Here is a 17267-nt window from a genome sequence, read left to right as displayed (position 1 = left end):
TTTAAATGTTCTGCATTTTAATGGTGAATGAGTGGTCTGAGTTTTCATTCAAGAAAGACACGTAGTGAACTGTTTCTTGACGAACTGTAGCTGCAGACCTACTGTTGACTTGTTTGACATGTCGTGCATCGTAACTGGACTAGCAGTTGCAGTTACTATGTTTTCCCAGCAGGAGGAGGCCTCCCACCCCTCTCCTCTGCTATAACGTATGACAAATCATTACTGACCAGTTTACATTACAGAAGCCAAATATCTGGCCCACTGTATGCACGTAGAAGGTAACAGACCGCTACCCGTCTGTGCCATATTTAGGAATAAATAATTTTTGTATTAAGGTTTTTTTTTTCTTTTCTTTTTTGTTCTGTATATAGACTGAGCAAATAATAACAGATCATTAAATAGGAAAGATTTTGGTTAATTAAAACTACAAAATTAAAGCAATACAAAAATGTCTGGAAATAGAGCGAAAACAACGTGTAAAAAATGTGTTTTGAATTTCAAAAATAGCACATTGTTTGTTCCACTGCCTTTATGCGGCTTGAATTTGCCGTTAGCGAGGGATTTCCCTTGTGTTTTCTGTAGCTTCTAAAGTGCGATAAGGTTCACAGAACTTCATTGAAAAGACCAGACAGTGATGATTTCGACTAAGCTCCTCCCTACCACTACCCCCCACCGACTTGCTTATTTAATGAGCACTAAGTTCCTCCTTTAATGTTGTCCTGTGATTACACTGAGAGCGTGCCGGGTTCTAACTTTCAAAGGTAAGAAAACTCCTCTCCGTGCTATGAGCAGATGGCAAGCGGACGAGCTTATGCCCCTACAGGTTGTCGTCAGTGTTGGGCAGAGAGGTAGTGGAAACAGTGGCGGTGATCATACATGGTAGTCGTTATGTAAAAGCAGGCTACAGTCATCTTCTAGGAGTTAAATAAAAGCATCGTGTTCCCATCAATACATTATATAATATAAATTACAAACTGTGTTGCCATTAGAAAATGTCCATATTAATCAGATGCTGATGAAGAAGTTAAATAATGGTGTTTGTTTAATACCATGATAGAATTTAATTGTAAATTAGACTATCCTTTCGGACATTTCGATTGCTTTAGTGTGCTGGGTTAGCTAACACGGCACTAGTAGGCTATTAACTAAAACCATAAGATTCTGCTTTGTAAATTATCTTGTTATGAAGTCTGGCATGCAGTTGTTTCCTTTCTCGCATGCCGGTAAATCGTTTATGCTTTTCTGGACTTAACCACGCTAATCCTCCCTGGTTGACATAAATGTGTCTTGCTAGTGTTCGACATGTCTCCATGTACCCATTCTGTTGCATGCGTTTTGACAGATATGAATTTAGAGAGTGACTACGGCACGTCAGTTACTTGTGGCAATGGAAAGCTTAGACAATGGCTGATTGACCAGATTGACAGCGGAAAGTACCCCGGATTGGTTTGGGAAAGTGACGACAAAACCATTTTCAGAATCCCGTGGAAGCACGCGGGCAAGCAGGACTACAACAGGGACGAGGATGCCGCGCTCTTCAAGGTATGGCCCTATTTCAGCCAATGCGCGCAGCGGCGTGTTTACGATAGAACCTGCGTAGATGTGTAACTGCGATAATAGCCAGTATCAGTTTCAAATAGTTATGCGGTGACAGCCAGTTGACCGATTCTGAGATGTGCAGATCCAATTGGATGGATAGGCTACGGTCGTTCAAGGGCAGATTTAGCTTCATTTGCATGTTGTCATTTCATTTTCCTTTTCCGCTCTGTTTAGTGGGCGACGAATTATTTTATGACGTCTTTTAAAGTCATCTTGACTGTTTTGCTTGACGAAATTGAGCTTTTACTGCTGGAAAAATGAAAATATAAAAATAGTCGATGCGGACTTTATTCTGAAGTGCTGAACCGGATCAGAATGGCTTGGCTACGTCTTCTGCCAACGCAATTGTGAAACTATTATTTGAGCCACAGGTGCACACTGCAGAGGGTTTTTAAAAATACGAATTCAACTAACAACATGCATTTACCATATCTTAAAAAGAGCAGCTGATTTATTTGGGCTTATTGTATATGTAATTCTGGACCGGTTCTGTCAAAACCATCACTCCATTTTACAGAAATACATTTTACTGAAATACATTATATTGTAATACATTATATTAGTAAGATATTGCAACAGGCCATGATATTGCAATATATCTTAGATACATGCAATGAAAAATGTAATAATACTATATTTAGAAATATTGCATGTTTCATATTTTACAACATTGTAGTATCCATATACTTACTGTATATTGCAGTATATTCAATTTCTGTAAGAATCTAACTTCACAGTAAAACACAGTGTTCATTCAACACTAACAGAGTATATATGAGTCCAACAGGCCCATGTGTACTCTGTACGAATTGATATAACGCTGAACATTTTACTCTGTGGGGAATATTGTAAAAAGCTGCTGCTCCAAGTAGTCCACTGTAACTGACCAACTGTTCATCGCAGGCCTGGGCACTCTTCAAAGGGAAGTTCAGAGAAGGGATTGACAAGCCTGACCCTCCCACGTGGAAAACACGCCTCCGGTGTGCCCTGAACAAAAGCAATGACTTTGATGAACTGGTGGACAGGAGCCAGCTGGATATATCCGATCCCTACAAAGTTTACAGGATTATTCCCGAAGGTGCTAAAAAAGGCAAGCACCGCAGATTAATTCCTGTTTATGCACTTCATTTCACAGTGTGTGTGTGTGTGTGTGTATGTGTGTGTACTGTATGTGTGTATGTGTGTGTCTGTGTGTTTGTGTGTGATGGGGGCACGGTGGTTATCATGTGTGTGTGTTGCTGGGGGGTAGTTTCCGTATTTTTGGGGGGAATAAATGAATATGGATTTTTTTTGTTTTTGTGTTTTCTAAATGTCATATCACTAGAATCAGATTCCACTGTATGAAAAGTGTTCTGACTTGTATTATCATTTTTAGTTATCATTTATATTGTTAATTATTTTTAGTAATTGTTTGTGAGATACTCTTATCCCGGGCAATTCAGAGGGCTTTTGGTGATACAGAATACTGAATCCTGAAAAGCAAGGGCAACAAAACCCTCTTTAGGACCAATTACATGACAGAGTATTCATATTCAACTCATAAGAAAATCCCACAAACAACTCTTAAAAACAATGGTCAAGATAAGTGATTGTTGGTTGTTGGGACAACTAAAAAGGTATCATAATCTAAACAGGTGGTAAATACCCTCTGTCTATATTTAGCCATAGCAACGATTCTGAGGCCTCAAAAGTATTTGCACATTAATGGCCAGAGATTACACTAGGAGAGAGCATGTTCTTTCACTTCTGGGCGAGAGACGTCAGAAGTACAGTGTCTTGTTTTTGATCATGCTCATTGAAGCAGGAAGCGCAGAGGTGCAGAGGAAGCCGATGCCTGCTCGCTGGGTGCTTTTTTTAGCGGGGCTTCAGTTGCGCGGTGCGAAACGCAGCACTGCCGAGATCCGACTGCGTAAACTCGCACGATCGCCTAACCTCGCTGCCGCACTCAGTTTAGAGCCATTTCTGTGGAGCAGTGTGAAGCCTTGGCTCGGCTCTTTCTCACGCACTGTCTGTGCAAAAAAGCAGCTCCGTGTAACCACCACACACTTCGTGTTTGACCCGTCAGTTGTAGTGGAAAGTTTTCTTACAGCACAAGTAGCATGTTCTGTCTGAAATTAGGTTATGTAAAGTATTATAAAGGAATTTCGTAAAATGGCCTATGTTGGAAAGCACTGTTATAACATGGATCAATTAAAAAAGTTGAATTTCCTATCAATTGTCTTTCCATGCCATTGTATCTTTGTTAAGTCTTACTCTGTGTTTTTTTTTTTCATTGCATCTTTCAGGAACCACAAAATATTGTGTAGATCAGGTCACGTAACATAATTTCTGTCTACTAATTTAATCAGTCAAAAAAGAAGTGCGAAGTCCACTGCGGTTAGATTGTAACTTCTCCCTGAAGTTTGGCTGAGCTGGAACGTGTCGCTGTAAAGACAGTGTGCTGACGTTCCTTCGTTCTTTCAGTGGCCAAAGCGATGAGCTCAGAGGAGCCGCCGGCTCATGTCAACTCTCACGGCTACTCCATGCATTCCTCATACTCACAGCTGCAAACCCAGGTGACTCCGCCCGCTCCGAGCCCAAACTGCATCGCCTCGTGATTAGGAGCCAAGTATGCATTTCTGGTGCCTGGAGCTGCTCCAAAGGCCTGGGGCCTAGCTCCAAAGGGACGTGGCCTAGCTCCAAAGATGAAGGTTAGGGTTAAACTAAACTCTGCCAATTTAGAGCTTGGCCACTCCCCTTTGGAGCTCAAACATTCCCCCCTTGGAGCTACTCCTGCTATCAGAAGTACCCTTCTCTTAGGTTTGGTAGCCAGTTGTTGGGTTTGGTTCAGTTTGCTGAAAGGGTTGTGGGTTCAGTTCTCAGGTGGACCTTTATGCCTGAGGGGATGTGTTTTCCTGAGCTGTTTATGGGAATTATTAATATTGAGGAGAAATGAATATATGCACTGTGACAAGGAATTGTTTTAAGGGTGAATAATTGTGGGAATAATGGATCAGGCCCTTTTAATAAGGTTTTTGTTTACCAGTGTAGCTTAATACTTAAACCAAACTAGAACCTATATCAAAGTCAAGATCATGTAGTTAATTGTTACCAAAAAGGTCTTACGCTTTCATCAATATTAAATGTTAGATGCTAAATGCCACACACACACAGCCTGAGTGGGGTTATTCATGTCTGAAGACCTTTATGAATGAAGATACAACAAGATATTATGGCTGATGTCTACAAAATGTTTTTAAAAATAACTTAACTTGAATGTATTTGAGGTCTTAACGCTGAGACATTCTATTTAGAAACCAATATCTAAACCTTCTGGACTGCTTAGCGCATCAATGTTTCCATGCCAATATGTGTTCTAGATCTTCTGGAATGACACGATTTCTGTAGACTAACCAGACGGTCAGCTTCATACATATCGTACTGATCATTATAACTCACCATTAAACCTGAAAATGTCTAATGTTATGAGTATTCATTAAGAGGACATTATTGTGCAAATGGATTTTCTGTTTTCAGAGGTTCTAGGCACACCTCTTCATGAATATACATAAGCTGCACTGCTGAAATCACCTTTCCAACTGGAATCGAGAGAAGCAGAGAGGATGGAAGGAATGCAGGAGCTGACCATCTGATTGGGTGTGTGGAATCTGTGTTGAAGCTCAGTTTTGCCCTTCCCCCTTCCCAGATGCCCAGCTACATTTCCCATGACAGGAGAGAGTGGAGGGACTACACGCCAGATCCACAGACCCCCACAGAGCTCCAGTTTGGCCAGTGCCCTTACCCTCCACGGAACCTGCCCTGGCAGGCACTGCCTTGTGAGAATGGTGAGGTTGGTTGGGTGGTTGGGTCTGGGGGGAGTGGGGTATTGTGAGACATCCCCAGGGGACAAGCCTTGTGAGATTGGTGAGGTTGGTTGGGTGGTTGGGTCTGGGGGAGTGGGGTATTGTGAGACATCCCCAGGGGACAAGCCTTGTGAGAATGGTGAGGTTGGTTGTATGGTTGTGTCTGGGGAGAGTGGGATATTATGAGACATGCCCAGGGGACAAGCCTTGTGAGAATGGTGAGGTTGGTTGTATGGTTGTGTCTGGGGGGAGTGGGATATTATGAGACATGCCCAGGGAACAAGCCTTGTGAGATTTGTGAGGTTGGTTGGGTGGTTGTGTCTGGGGGGAGTGGGATATTATGAGACATGCCCAGGGGACAAGCCTCGCAAGAATGGTGAGGTTGGTTGGGTGGTTGGGTCTGGGGGAAGTAGGGTATTATGAGACATCCCCAAGTGAAGCCCTGCACATCTCCTGTGACAAAGTCTTCCAAGACTGACCGGCTTCTGTCCACTTTAGAATGGCAGGGATTTATTTTACTCACAGTAGAGATGTGGATGGCACTCAGTGATACATTTAATAGATTTTGAATTTTACTGGGTAGAAGAAAACAAATGGGCACAATTGTTTCAGCCTGAACCTCTTCAGTGTGCTGTGGCCTGTGCTGAAGACCCCGGGTAAAGATTAGTGCTGTTCTGCTCTCTTACATTACATTGCATTACATTATTGAAGCAGAAAGTTAATGTAACTTAACTTAAGCTGTTCTGTTTATCTGTCAGGGCAATCCACTTCCTTGTTTTAAAATGACTCATTGTCTGGATGAAAAATTTGAGCAACTTAAAGTTGCGTGGAAGGGATACTCTCTGAAGATTTATTGCCAAGAATTTTCGAAGCTCTGTCCTGCAGCAATGATGGGGTTAAGCAATCCAAAACCCACATCATGCTGTCACTGGAGGTGTGGAAGAATCAGAGGGGCTCAGATCACCTGTGGAAAGGCTGATGTGTGGAGGCCAAAGGGGATTTTTTGAGTATTTTTGCTAGAACATGGGAAGAACCTGTTTGCTGGTTGCGTGTAAAATAATAATAACCATACTATGTAATGGGTAATGACTTCCTCATTCATCTGAATTGGTGACATCATATCAAAGCTCAAAGTCTCAGGAAGACAAAGGAGGGATTCAGTCTCTCAGCAATTTGCTTTGGATACTGCATTAAAAAAAGTACTGTAAGGGTATTTTGTTTGTCAGCTGTTTCTTGCATGTTTAGCATTCATTATAATCACCACCATATGGATGATGTCATATTGTATGATAGACTTGTATTATTTCATGATCTTGGGGCAGTTTGTAGATCAATAGCAGTTTGACAGAACTGGGGCCAAGGACAAGTGGGTACTTTTCTAATGAAGTCTTTTTCTCCTCTGTGTTGATAGGATATCAAATAACAGGGTCCTTCTACACCTGCTCCCCCAATGAGGCTCAGCCCCCAGCCTTCTCACTAGACCCCAGCATGAGATCAGCCGAGGCCATGGCCTTCTCCGGTAAAGAGCATAACCATACACACACACACAGGCACACACACACACACACACACACACACACACACACTTTGGTAGAATAATAATCAGTAGGTAGAATACAGGGTCCTGGGTGTATTCTTCCTGATTATATCTGTCACTGGATTTCAATTCCAAAGCTCACTGCTTACACTGGTTACAGTGTGATACCTGTAGATTTGTTTTTGACTGTTTTGTTTTTACCATGGGACATTCTCTGTTTCAGTGGCACATATTGTTGCCATATGCTACAAAAATAGTAGCTTATCATGTCTAATGAGGAAAAGATTTACAGTAGTTCCCCATTTTCACATAATTTTCACATGATTATTTCCTTTGTCGAATCTAATTAGCAAGAGCTGGGGGACTCACATAGTTCCTTGAAATCGTTCAATAAATAAGCCTAGCTTTTGTTATGTGAGTCCTGTTTGATGACACACTGTTTTCCTTTCTTAAGTGCTTTTTCAAAGAAATGTGGAACTATGTATCATTTACACACTCAGCAAAACATTGTTAGTCAGCATCAGTGTTTTATGACATAATATTTGAAAAGGTTTTTAAAAATGAAAATAACATTCTTCTGATGTTATTTATTGTGAAATGAAAAATTCAGAGAATCAATCAAAATTTGGCTCTACATGAAACATTTAGCTCACGTATTCAATGTTGTCCAGCATAAGATTGTTTTCCCCCTCAGATATACTTTTGATGAGGCGATCCAGGTGGCCTCAGAAGCTTTGCTGGGTTTGGGGGTTCCCGAACCATGTTCTAAACTTGTGTAGGTTGTTAAGCTGGCAATCCGAGGTCACAGTGAAAACATACCCACAATGTCTCACTCCACCTCTCGCCTCTGCACCCGCCTCCACCCAGATTGCCGCCTGCACGTCTCCTTGTTCTACCGGGACTCCCTGGTCAAGGAGGTGACCACCACCAGCCCGGAGGGCTGCCGAATCTCCACGTCCCCGGAGGACCGACCCTACGGCAGCATGGACCAGGTGGTCTTCCCCTTCCCTTACCCGCAGTCCCAGAGGAAGGGGGCGGAGAAGCTGCCCACCGCCCTGGAGAGGGGCGTGCAGCTGTGGCTGGCCCAGGACGGGCTGTACGCCAAGCGGCTGTGCCAGGGGCGTGTCTTTTGGGAGGGGCCTCTGGCTCCGTACGCCGATAAACCCAACAAACTGGAGAAGGAGCAGACCTGTAAGCTGTTTGACACACAGCATTTTCTCAGCGGTGAGCCTTTCTGATTTACTATATAAAGAATGTGAGTTTCAGTCCATTGAAAAATGTCAATACTGTGTGCTGTTGGAATATATGTCACCATTGGTGGATTCAGATATTCACCGTGGGCTACGTACAGCTCGCTGTTTCATGTTCTCCTTAGGTGGGTTGAGGGGGCAACCCAAGATCTTTCTGAGGCTATTACCTTTCAACCGTGATAATTCTGCATTCAGTGTCTGCAGGAAAAAGTGATGCGGATTTTCATCACAGTGTTCCCTTGCAAACGGTCCTTGTTCACGCTGAATTCTTTCCCCATTACTTGAGCTGATTACGAGGCTGAGATATGCATGTGGAGCAGTTATAAGAAATATCGAGGTGATTAGTCATTAGCGACAAGCCTACGTTATTGAGTTTGGATAGATATTTTTTGAGCGGGGATGGATGTGAACAGAGAGGGAGGAGTCATTGCTTATTTCTTATTTAGAGTTTAATAAAACGTCGTATAAGGTGCTCGTCTTGCTCAGTAGGACTGCCTTTATGTCTCCTGCATGTGCCTGTCACATGTTCATATATTTATGACCGCTTCAGGAGTTCAGTAACTGGAAATAAGGACACTGACAGTACTAGTTAAGAGAGTTAATCTGCATGCCCAACTGTCATCTTCTTAGCAGCATCTCCCAGAGTCTCCAACAGGTCCCACCCACCCACACATCAGTCACTTCTCGTCCTCTGTTCACCAACTGCAGGATTGCTGATCAGTCATGATTTCCACAGGAACAGGGACTTGGCAACAAATAACCATTCATTACAACCTTCTCTAGAAATCTGCTGGACTTCCCCTTTCTTGCATGTTTTTTTTCTCATCTGCTTTGAATTGCAGAAGAAAAAAAAGAAATAAGGCAATAAATTATAGCAGATGAAAGAGACTATATCCACCATTATGGTGAGGACTTGGCTACTCTACAGTTAGGCTTGTTAGCTGACCTGTTCCACTGAATGGATAAGCACTGGTCCTTCACTGGTCTGCTCTCTTTCCTCTATGCCCTTCAGAGCTCCAGGGCTACGCCTACCAAGGTCGTCCACCGCCCAAATTCCAGGTAGTTCTCAGTTTCGGGGATGAGTACCCAGACCCCCAGCGGCACAGCAAGTTGATAACTGCCCAGGTGCGTTTCACACAGTTCACCTGTTCCATAAGTCACCTGACCATCCACACAGAAAAGAGGCAAAGAAACTTTAATTGGAGAAGTAAATCATTAAAGTGATGGTAATACACAGGCTGTATGGCTATAAAAAGGACGATAGCTACCTCTGTACGGCCTACATCTCTATCATTCTAATTCTTTGTATCAAGCCACCTGCTGTTTTTTGACAGAAAACATTATTTTAAAATGTATTTATGCAATTATAACCTATTTTGTTCCCCAAATCATATGCCTCTTGCTTATTATAATTGTTCATTTTTATTCTCTTGACATTTATATATATATATATAATACCATATATATATGTACCATATAAGTATGTCTCGTACATTAATACATAGTGAAATAGTATAATTTTGCCCATCAATTAAAGTGTAACATCTCAATGCCTGATCTCCTCCAGCTTCTCATCAGACTGCAGTGTGAGGACTAGCAGCAGACCCACATTATATTAACACATGTAAAAAGGTGCTGGTGGTGAGATGTTCGTAGCTCTGATTACTCACTGAAGCGCCGGGTCTTCCCCACACACCGCAGTGATTCACGGCCTGCTGTTTTAGCGGAAAGATGGATTAGTAATGTCTGATTAGTCACCGTGCCTGCTTGCTTTCTCAAGGTGGAGCCCGTGTTCGCCAAGCAGCTCCTGTACTTCGCCCAGCAGAGCGGCGGGCACTACGGCCGCGGGTACGAGACGCCCGAGCAGTCGGCCTCGCCGACGGAGGACTACCAGAGGCCCATCCACCCCCACGCCATGCCGGAGTGACGGCGCGCGGCCGCGGCAAAGCCGCACATTGCCTTCATGGAAAGACGCTGGCCGCTCCGGAGTGTTCGAGGCTGGAACTCGGATGCGGGCCTGCCGGAGTTCTCATCGCTACGCTGCGGATTCTCTGGGTCTTGGGGACTGGGCTAAGCCTCGGGGCTGGAGAGGACAATGCAGGGCTCTCGCTGTGTCTCTGTCCCTCATGCTACCTCTCCTCTCTCTCACTTTCTCTCTCTCTTTCCCCTTCTGCTTCTTACTCGCCCTCTCTCCCTCCCTCTCTCTCCCTTTAGCCTACTGACTCTCGGTCTCCATTTCTCTCTCCCTATTTTTCTCTTCCATGCTCTACTTCTTCTCTCCCCAACCCCCTCCAATCTCTCTCTCACCTTGTCACCTTGTCTTTCCCTTTCTCTGTCATTTCCATTTTATCTTCCTCTTCTTTCTCCCCAACCTCTTTGTCTCTCTCCCTCTCTCTGATGTTGACAGCATGTCTGAATTACACTGTGTAAATTAATCAGCTTTCATGGGTGAAGCTTACTTAAATCAGTTTGAGTAGTCTTTATAGCCTTTGCTCAAACTAAACAGAAGTCTTGTATTGTAGGACGTGAATGTGAGATGTATTTTTGTGTTTTTTAAAATGGAAAATGTAATATCTTTTAATAACTGTACAGTATGCAGAAAATTGTTATTGTTTTACTTTTTTATTAAATAATTTGACAAAATACACACATGACTCCATGGAATTAATCAGTAGTACCATACCTATTAACATTACACCTTCACATGCTCTTTAAAACTGTGGTCCTTTAAAATTCTCAGGATCATAAGAATCCTAAGTAGTCGGCCAGTGGCAAGCTATTATAGTCATGGCTGAAAAGCATTTTAGCCAAAGAAATTATGATTCTAATGGTGTATAGGTTGTTAGGCTTGCAATAAAGGACATGCATTGTTTCCTCTGCCTAAGCAAACCATGATTTTTTCAGTACACACGCTTTGCAATACCTAAGTCTAAATAGAAGATTCAGCATTTGGAGGCCTTGGAAGAAATCACTCATATGAGTAAAAATTTCAGTGAAAACAGCAGAGGACATTTTCAGTGAAAGAATTGATCCTATTTTAACATCCTATTGGTGAGCATCTAAATACATTCTCAAAATATTTTTATTATTGTTCAATGTGCTTATAAATAAGGAGTAGGTCTGATTTCAAATAATAAATTATTTTGGCATGACAATATGGGATGTGTTTGACATATTGATGGGAGCGCGGTATTTGACTCGAACTTCAATAAATAGACCTCATTCAATGGAGTAGTAAAATCGATAGCTAATGTAGTTGTTTTCTCCAATCTTCCAGACCTTCCAGAAAGGGAAGGGGAGAGGGGAAGAGGAGCTGATTCCAGTACGCTGCTTCCACCAGCATACAGTATACAATATAAAGTGTTTTACACATTTAAAGCCATAACTTCATTTGATTTCCAAGTGTCCTTTTGGAGTTTCAAAATGGCCTTTTGGAAACGCACCTAGACATGAAAAAGCAATACAGAATACTAATGTTTGGTGGTATTATCATTCAATTTGAACCATGACTTATCCAGCCTTGTGGTTGTGGCTCCATTGTGTTTCTAAGCTGACCAGACACAGCCACAAGCAATTTCAACTTTCAATGTGTTTGAGCTTCTGTTAGTTTCTTTCAGTAAAATTGACCATCAACTTCACAAGGATTCCTTGTCAAAAGAGACCAGGATTATCCACGTAGTCAAATGGGTTCAAGAACAGCAACCGTTTTATTTTGGATATGTATTTTTTTTTGGGGTGCTTTACACAGATTTTTATTTTTGGCCATGAGGTTTCAAATTTGAATTTCTTTTCATGAGTTGAAATGGGAAATTATCTAAATTACATTTTGTCTAATTTGATTTGTTGAACTAATTCAACAGTTCTGAATGTCATGTTATGCTATTTTGGTCATGTTATATTGGTTCACCAATACACTACTGTCAAATGAAAACTCCTGAAATGACCAAGCCATTTAAAATATCAACACAGTCTATCTTACAGTAAACAATGATTTAAAATAACAGTATTTTTCCACCCCCGTTTCTGAGTGAAATTTGTGGGTAACGGGTTTTCTAATTATAGAAGAAGACACCTCATTTCATGAAAGACAAAGTGAAGAGAGGAGGACTGGTTCTCCTTCTTTATACATGTTTTGGAAAAATGTTTTCCCTTTGTTGTTCAGAAACTGTGGGCCGTGTTTAGGTTTACAATCCATTTCTACTCCTAAAATAAAATCTCTGGACTCTGCCATATAGTTTTGGTTACTGGACAGCTCACTTTTATTTTTGATTTGAATAACAGTATGAAGCCCTAAAATAACATGTTGCATGTAAGTGAATGTGTGTAGCACAAGTTGCTTTTGCCTTAAGCAAAAGAATTACAAGGTAGTGAAAGTAGAAAATATTCAGTAGTTCTCCAGTGAAACCAAGAAAGGTATACTTGGGAGGGGCAGAATTTAGTATTTACAGCATGTAGTATATGAAAATATTGTTGACTGTTTGAATAAAACAATTCTTGAATTTATTACTAAAACCAATTTTGCATTCATCTCAAGCATGGAATTTCAATTTAAGATTTTTTACTAGCACCATGTGACTAGTAAAAACCAACACCACTATACCTTTAAGTGTAACTGTCACATTCCTGTTTCAGCTCCCATTTTGTTTTTTGGGGATATTGTTTTTCTGCCTGTAGGTGGAGCTTCAGAAGGACATTAAGGTTTTATTATGAACACCTGGTTACCTGCATTCCAGGGGATAAAAACCCCCCATCTCCAGCCCCATGGAGACCTTTCTCTTGGCTGAATCAACATGTCAGAGTTTTGGCTTGTCTGTTTTGAGAGATCTTATCTAAGTTTTAGCCTTTACTTTATTTCTTTCTTTTGTCTTTTTCTGATATGTTCCCAGGCAAGATAAATTTTCCTTTTTGGTAGGTTATGGGTCAGGGTAGGATTTTTTTTTTCTCCGGAGAAAGAATCACTAATGGTTTAAGATTAGGGCAGTAGTCTTCTGTAGGCCCTGTTTTCACCTGTTCTTTGTTGACTTCTACATCAGACACCTATGTTAGTTCATAACAATAATTCGTATTTTGCGATTTTGATTTGTTTTCTTGGTTATCGTTTTGTAATGCACCTGGTTGAGATTACATTTGGGGGTCGTAAAAAACTAGGGATGTAACAAACTTAACAAGAAAAAGAGGCTTGTCAGAACGCATAGCACTACCACCACTGCTGCTCATTAGCAAACGTAATTAATATATCTAAAATAAAGCACCCTTTGTTCTGTTTACTAACCTTTTGACCAGATATATGTAGCACAATTGTTGCAATACTCTTAATACAGTAGCTTCAGTCAAAATAGTTTTCAGTCTTTTGAAACCAACTACTCAGAGGGTTTAGTGGAGTTTTACTGGTGCATCTAGGGATGACTTTGTATACACATAGCCCATTCGTTGTTAAATTACAAATAGTAACTGAACAGTAATGGTAAGGTTCTGTTAAAGCTAAAGAACTAACATTTGCAATTAACCTTTAATGGGTTTGCGTGTATGTGTCATAGAGGTGCGTGTGTGGGGAGGGGAGTGTTGTGGTTGTGTTTAAACGAAGTAAGAAGCAGACTTCCCAGATTTACGAGTCATTTGTGGTAAAACACTCCAGTGGTCAACAGCAAACGAGAACAGGGAGATTCTACTTTGACACGTATTTATCTCAATGATCAAATCAATGTGTAAAGTAATTAAGTGCTGCCAGTGCAACTGAAGTGCGAGTCCATGGTTTCCTGAATCATTTACATATAATATCATTTTTTCTTATCCCTCCTTACTCTTAACTCATTGAAACACTCCTATGAGAAAGTGAACTGCTTCCCTTTTTGACTGTGCACATACTCACTTTTTAGAGGAAACAAATCACTTGGTGCGGTACTGAGGGGCAACAGCTTTCAATTTGGACTTGTGTTATAAACAGAAATAATCACTGATTTGAGTATATACTCTGTTTTACAGAGGTATACAACGGCTGATTTGAGTTTAAAGTACCATATTTTAGTAGCCAATAAATCAACCATTTAAATTTTCTCTATGAGTGCTAGGATACTTGGTGATGAGCAAGTAATTAGTCACAGATTAGATTAGAAAAGCAGTAGATGTACTGTAGGTTTTTGTTTTTTTTTAAAAAACCATTGCAGTTGAAAAGATCTCCAGTAGCTGTTTTAAAAGGTATGGCCATTTCCTCATTCTGGCTGACTGCTCCTAAATACAATGATATCATTTGAGATTCCCTTCCGTTCATATATAGCACAAATGTCAAAATAAAATTGTTAAAATTTAGTTAATAAATAACTCTCAACCACTTTTTGTGAACAGGAAACGTGCATTTATATTTCTCTTAGCAGTGGTTACTTCCTTTCTACTTTCCCATTTTTACAGAGTCTCTTTCTTATTGTGGAGTCATGAGCACTGACCTTAGCTGAGGCTAGAGAGGCCAGTTCTTTGGATCTTTGGATGAGACATTTTAGCAGGCTGACCACTACTGGAAAGATTCACCACTGTTCCAAGTGTTCGCCATTTGGAGGTAATGGCTTTCACTAAGGTTCGGTGCAGTCCCAGATCCTTAGAAATGGCTTTGTAAAATTTTCCAGACTGATATTGTCATGGTTTTGGCTGATGCCACCATTTCTTTTCCTTCTGCGCCTTTTCTTCAGTTATTACGGCCATTGGTTTTTTATGCGCCTTTTCTTCAGTTATTACGGCCATTGAGTTGATTGAATTATACACGTGCAAATTTCCTTTTACAATTTGCACCTGTTGGTGTTTTATTTAAACCCTGAGCAAGCCGATAAGCTTTGCTTCATTGTCATTTATGTTGCACGAGAGCCGGTATTCTGCCAAGCGAGGTAAAGGTATAGGATTGAGCTGTGATATTGGATTGTTGTGGCTATAAAATTAGCACAACAGTCTTTAGCTTTTTTTAGATTGTTGGCAACAAGTTAGTGCCACAATCTAAGCTCAGTATTCTTTCTTTAGGGTTTTACTTTTTCAGCCTCGGTTCGAGGTCTGTTTTCTTTGAGTTGCCCCGTTTTCTGCTCCGGCAGTTTTGTTTTATTTTCATACTCCTTAAGCTTTAGTTCTTTTTTACCCAGTACGTGGGTTGTGTAGCGCTTTTCTTTGGGATACTCTCCCTAAGGAGTATTGTTTTCCTTTCCCTTGTCTCTTGAGACTTTGTGGCTATTTTACCTCTGGTTAATAGCTTAAAGAACCCCCTGTTCAGTCGCGGTTGGTCTCCCAAAACTCCAACTCCCTCACAGATACTTATTTTCTCATCTCTTCTGGAAATTCCTTTGATAGTGGCATAGTCTGCTTGTAGAAACTTTGTGTTGACTACTTCACTCTGATGGTAAGGTTGAAGATGAGTAAATTTTTTCATTAATAATAAGTGTGTTTTGTGTTCACTCGGTCTCCCTTTGTCTAATATTGCATTTTGTCTATAGATATAAAACCATTCTGTAGGACAAACATTCAATGACACAGGAAATCCGGAAGGGGACACATTTTTTCCTGCTATTTTTATTTTTTTCTTAAACTTAAACTGTTTTATTCCCATAAATGATACATGATCTTATTAGTAGTCAGACTCTCTCTCCTCTCCTGCGTATCTCTTTTTGTTCAATAGTTTGCTATTTTCTATACTGTTCAGGTATTTTCTTTATGATTATAATACTACTGCTACTTAATAATACCTACTAAAAATACTTATTAATAATAATAATAACTGAAATCATTTTGTGATAATTCCTCTGTGCACAGAATTGATGGTATCACACTCTCAGCGGTATTAAAAAGGAAGCTGTGCGTATAATTGTTTCCGCTCTTTTTGCTGAATGAAGTCTCACATTGGAGAAAGAGCCTTCCTCAGAGAGGTGTGAGTTCAGCTGACAAGCTTCTTGGTGAAAACAAGGGAACATAAAACTGTGGCTGTCAGAAAACAGTTCACATTCACCTGTTTTCTTGTTTAAATGGCTGTGTTGGAGGCTGGGGGACCAGGGGCTGGGCTGGGCTGAGCTGGTGGGTGGGTGGGTGGGTGGTGGGGTGGGGTGGCGGGGGGACTTCCAGTGAGTGGGCGTGCACATTTCAAACATGATCTGTTTTACTTTTAACAATTTTATCCCCACTGTCAACACAAGGATTTGTTTTTCATTAAAACAATTTTTTTAATCACTGTCAAGATTCTACTAGTGATTCTTCTAAAGTTGCAAAATCAGAAGAGTAAAGCATTGTCCAGTGTTCCAAGCAGCCATGTTGTTAACATGGGTCGAAGCAGGAAACTGCATGTGTTTCTGCATGGAGGTGCAGCTAGAGGACCCAGGTGCCAAGACTTCAGCTTTAACACTTCCACTTCTCCTATGGCCCCTGGAGACTGTAGTTCTGCTGTAGTCGATCACCATGAAACTATCTGAATTTTGACTTTGGGATCATTACAAAATAAATATCATTAATGTTAAGGCATTTGCCTGATGTTATCATCAAAACCAGGGAATTGCAACGTATTGCAATATGTTAAATAAAGTGTTAAAGAACAGGAAGGTAATTTTTTTTTTTTTGAATGAACACTGTGTCAGAACAAAGACTATTGTACTGTATCTACTCAGGCCATTCTAAAGGTCGTCTGAACGGTATAGCAGTTTCCGTCCCTCGCCAGTCTGCTTGTCCAGGTTTTAAAATAGCTCTTTTTATGGTTAAAGGTGCTGGTCTGCTGAGAAGGCTCAGACTTTCGCTTCCCTGTCCACATGCAGTCAGGTAGTCTGTGGGAAGACTGAGGGGGCTAGGCTAATGCCGCGAATGAAATGTTACAGAAGCCTTGGCTATCGTGAGTGTGTACCATGATAACACTTAACAAGACGAAACCACATCTTATCGCACAGTTGGTCTAGCCAGTCAACATATTCTGCCACCCCCTCTCCCTCAGCTTTATGGTCAGAATAATACTGCCCCATACCACACCCCATACAACCAAACAAAATGTATTTCTTAATTTTGACTTCTTTTTTTTTAATAGCGAGTTGT

General features: G+C 41.0%; 1 protein-coding gene across 2 annotated transcripts; it reads left to right on the top strand.

Annotated features, from left to right (window-relative positions):
• The first annotated feature begins 614 nt into the window (after positions 1-614).
• Positions 615-10875, top strand: LOC135260855 (interferon regulatory factor 4-like). 2 transcript variants are annotated; one of them, XM_064346502.1, is made up of 9 exons: positions 615-761; positions 1343-1542; positions 2503-2689; positions 4063-4154; positions 5285-5423; positions 6853-6960; positions 7846-8202; positions 9241-9353; positions 10009-10875. In XM_064346502.1, the coding sequence occupies exons 2-9, from the start codon at positions 1345-1347 to the stop codon at positions 10153-10155; spliced, it is 1341 nt and encodes a 446-aa protein (XP_064202572.1). In that variant the 5' UTR covers positions 615-761; positions 1343-1344; the 3' UTR covers positions 10156-10875. The 2 variants fall into 2 exon arrangements, with proteins under 2 accessions (XP_064202572.1, XP_064202573.1); XM_064346503.1 differs by having other exon boundaries at positions 697-761; positions 1479-1542.
• The last annotated feature ends 6392 nt before the right edge of the window (positions 10876-17267 follow it).

This window comes from Anguilla rostrata, chromosome 8 (genome assembly GCF_018555375.3).
Source record: "Anguilla rostrata isolate EN2019 chromosome 8, ASM1855537v3, whole genome shotgun sequence".
Lineage (NCBI taxonomy): Eukaryota > Metazoa > Chordata > Actinopteri > Anguilliformes > Anguillidae > Anguilla > Anguilla rostrata.
This window is presented reverse-complemented; position numbering and strand designations above follow the sequence as displayed.

What these genes read in the sequence shown, in the direction of transcription:
- LOC135260855 (XM_064346502.1), top strand. Translation starts at nt 1,345, where the DNA reads ATGAATTTAGAGAGTGACTACGGCACGTCAGTTACTTGTGGCAATGGA. An exon ending in ACTCACAGCTGCAAACCCAG is followed by an intron (nt 4,155 to 5,284) that starts GTGACTCCGCCC and finishes CCCCCTTCCCAG; the next exon opens with ATGCCCAGCTACATTTCCCA. An exon ending in GGCACTGCCTTGTGAGAATG is followed by an intron (nt 5,424 to 6,852) that starts GTGAGGTTGGTT and finishes CTGTGTTGATAG; the next exon opens with GATATCAAATAACAGGGTCC.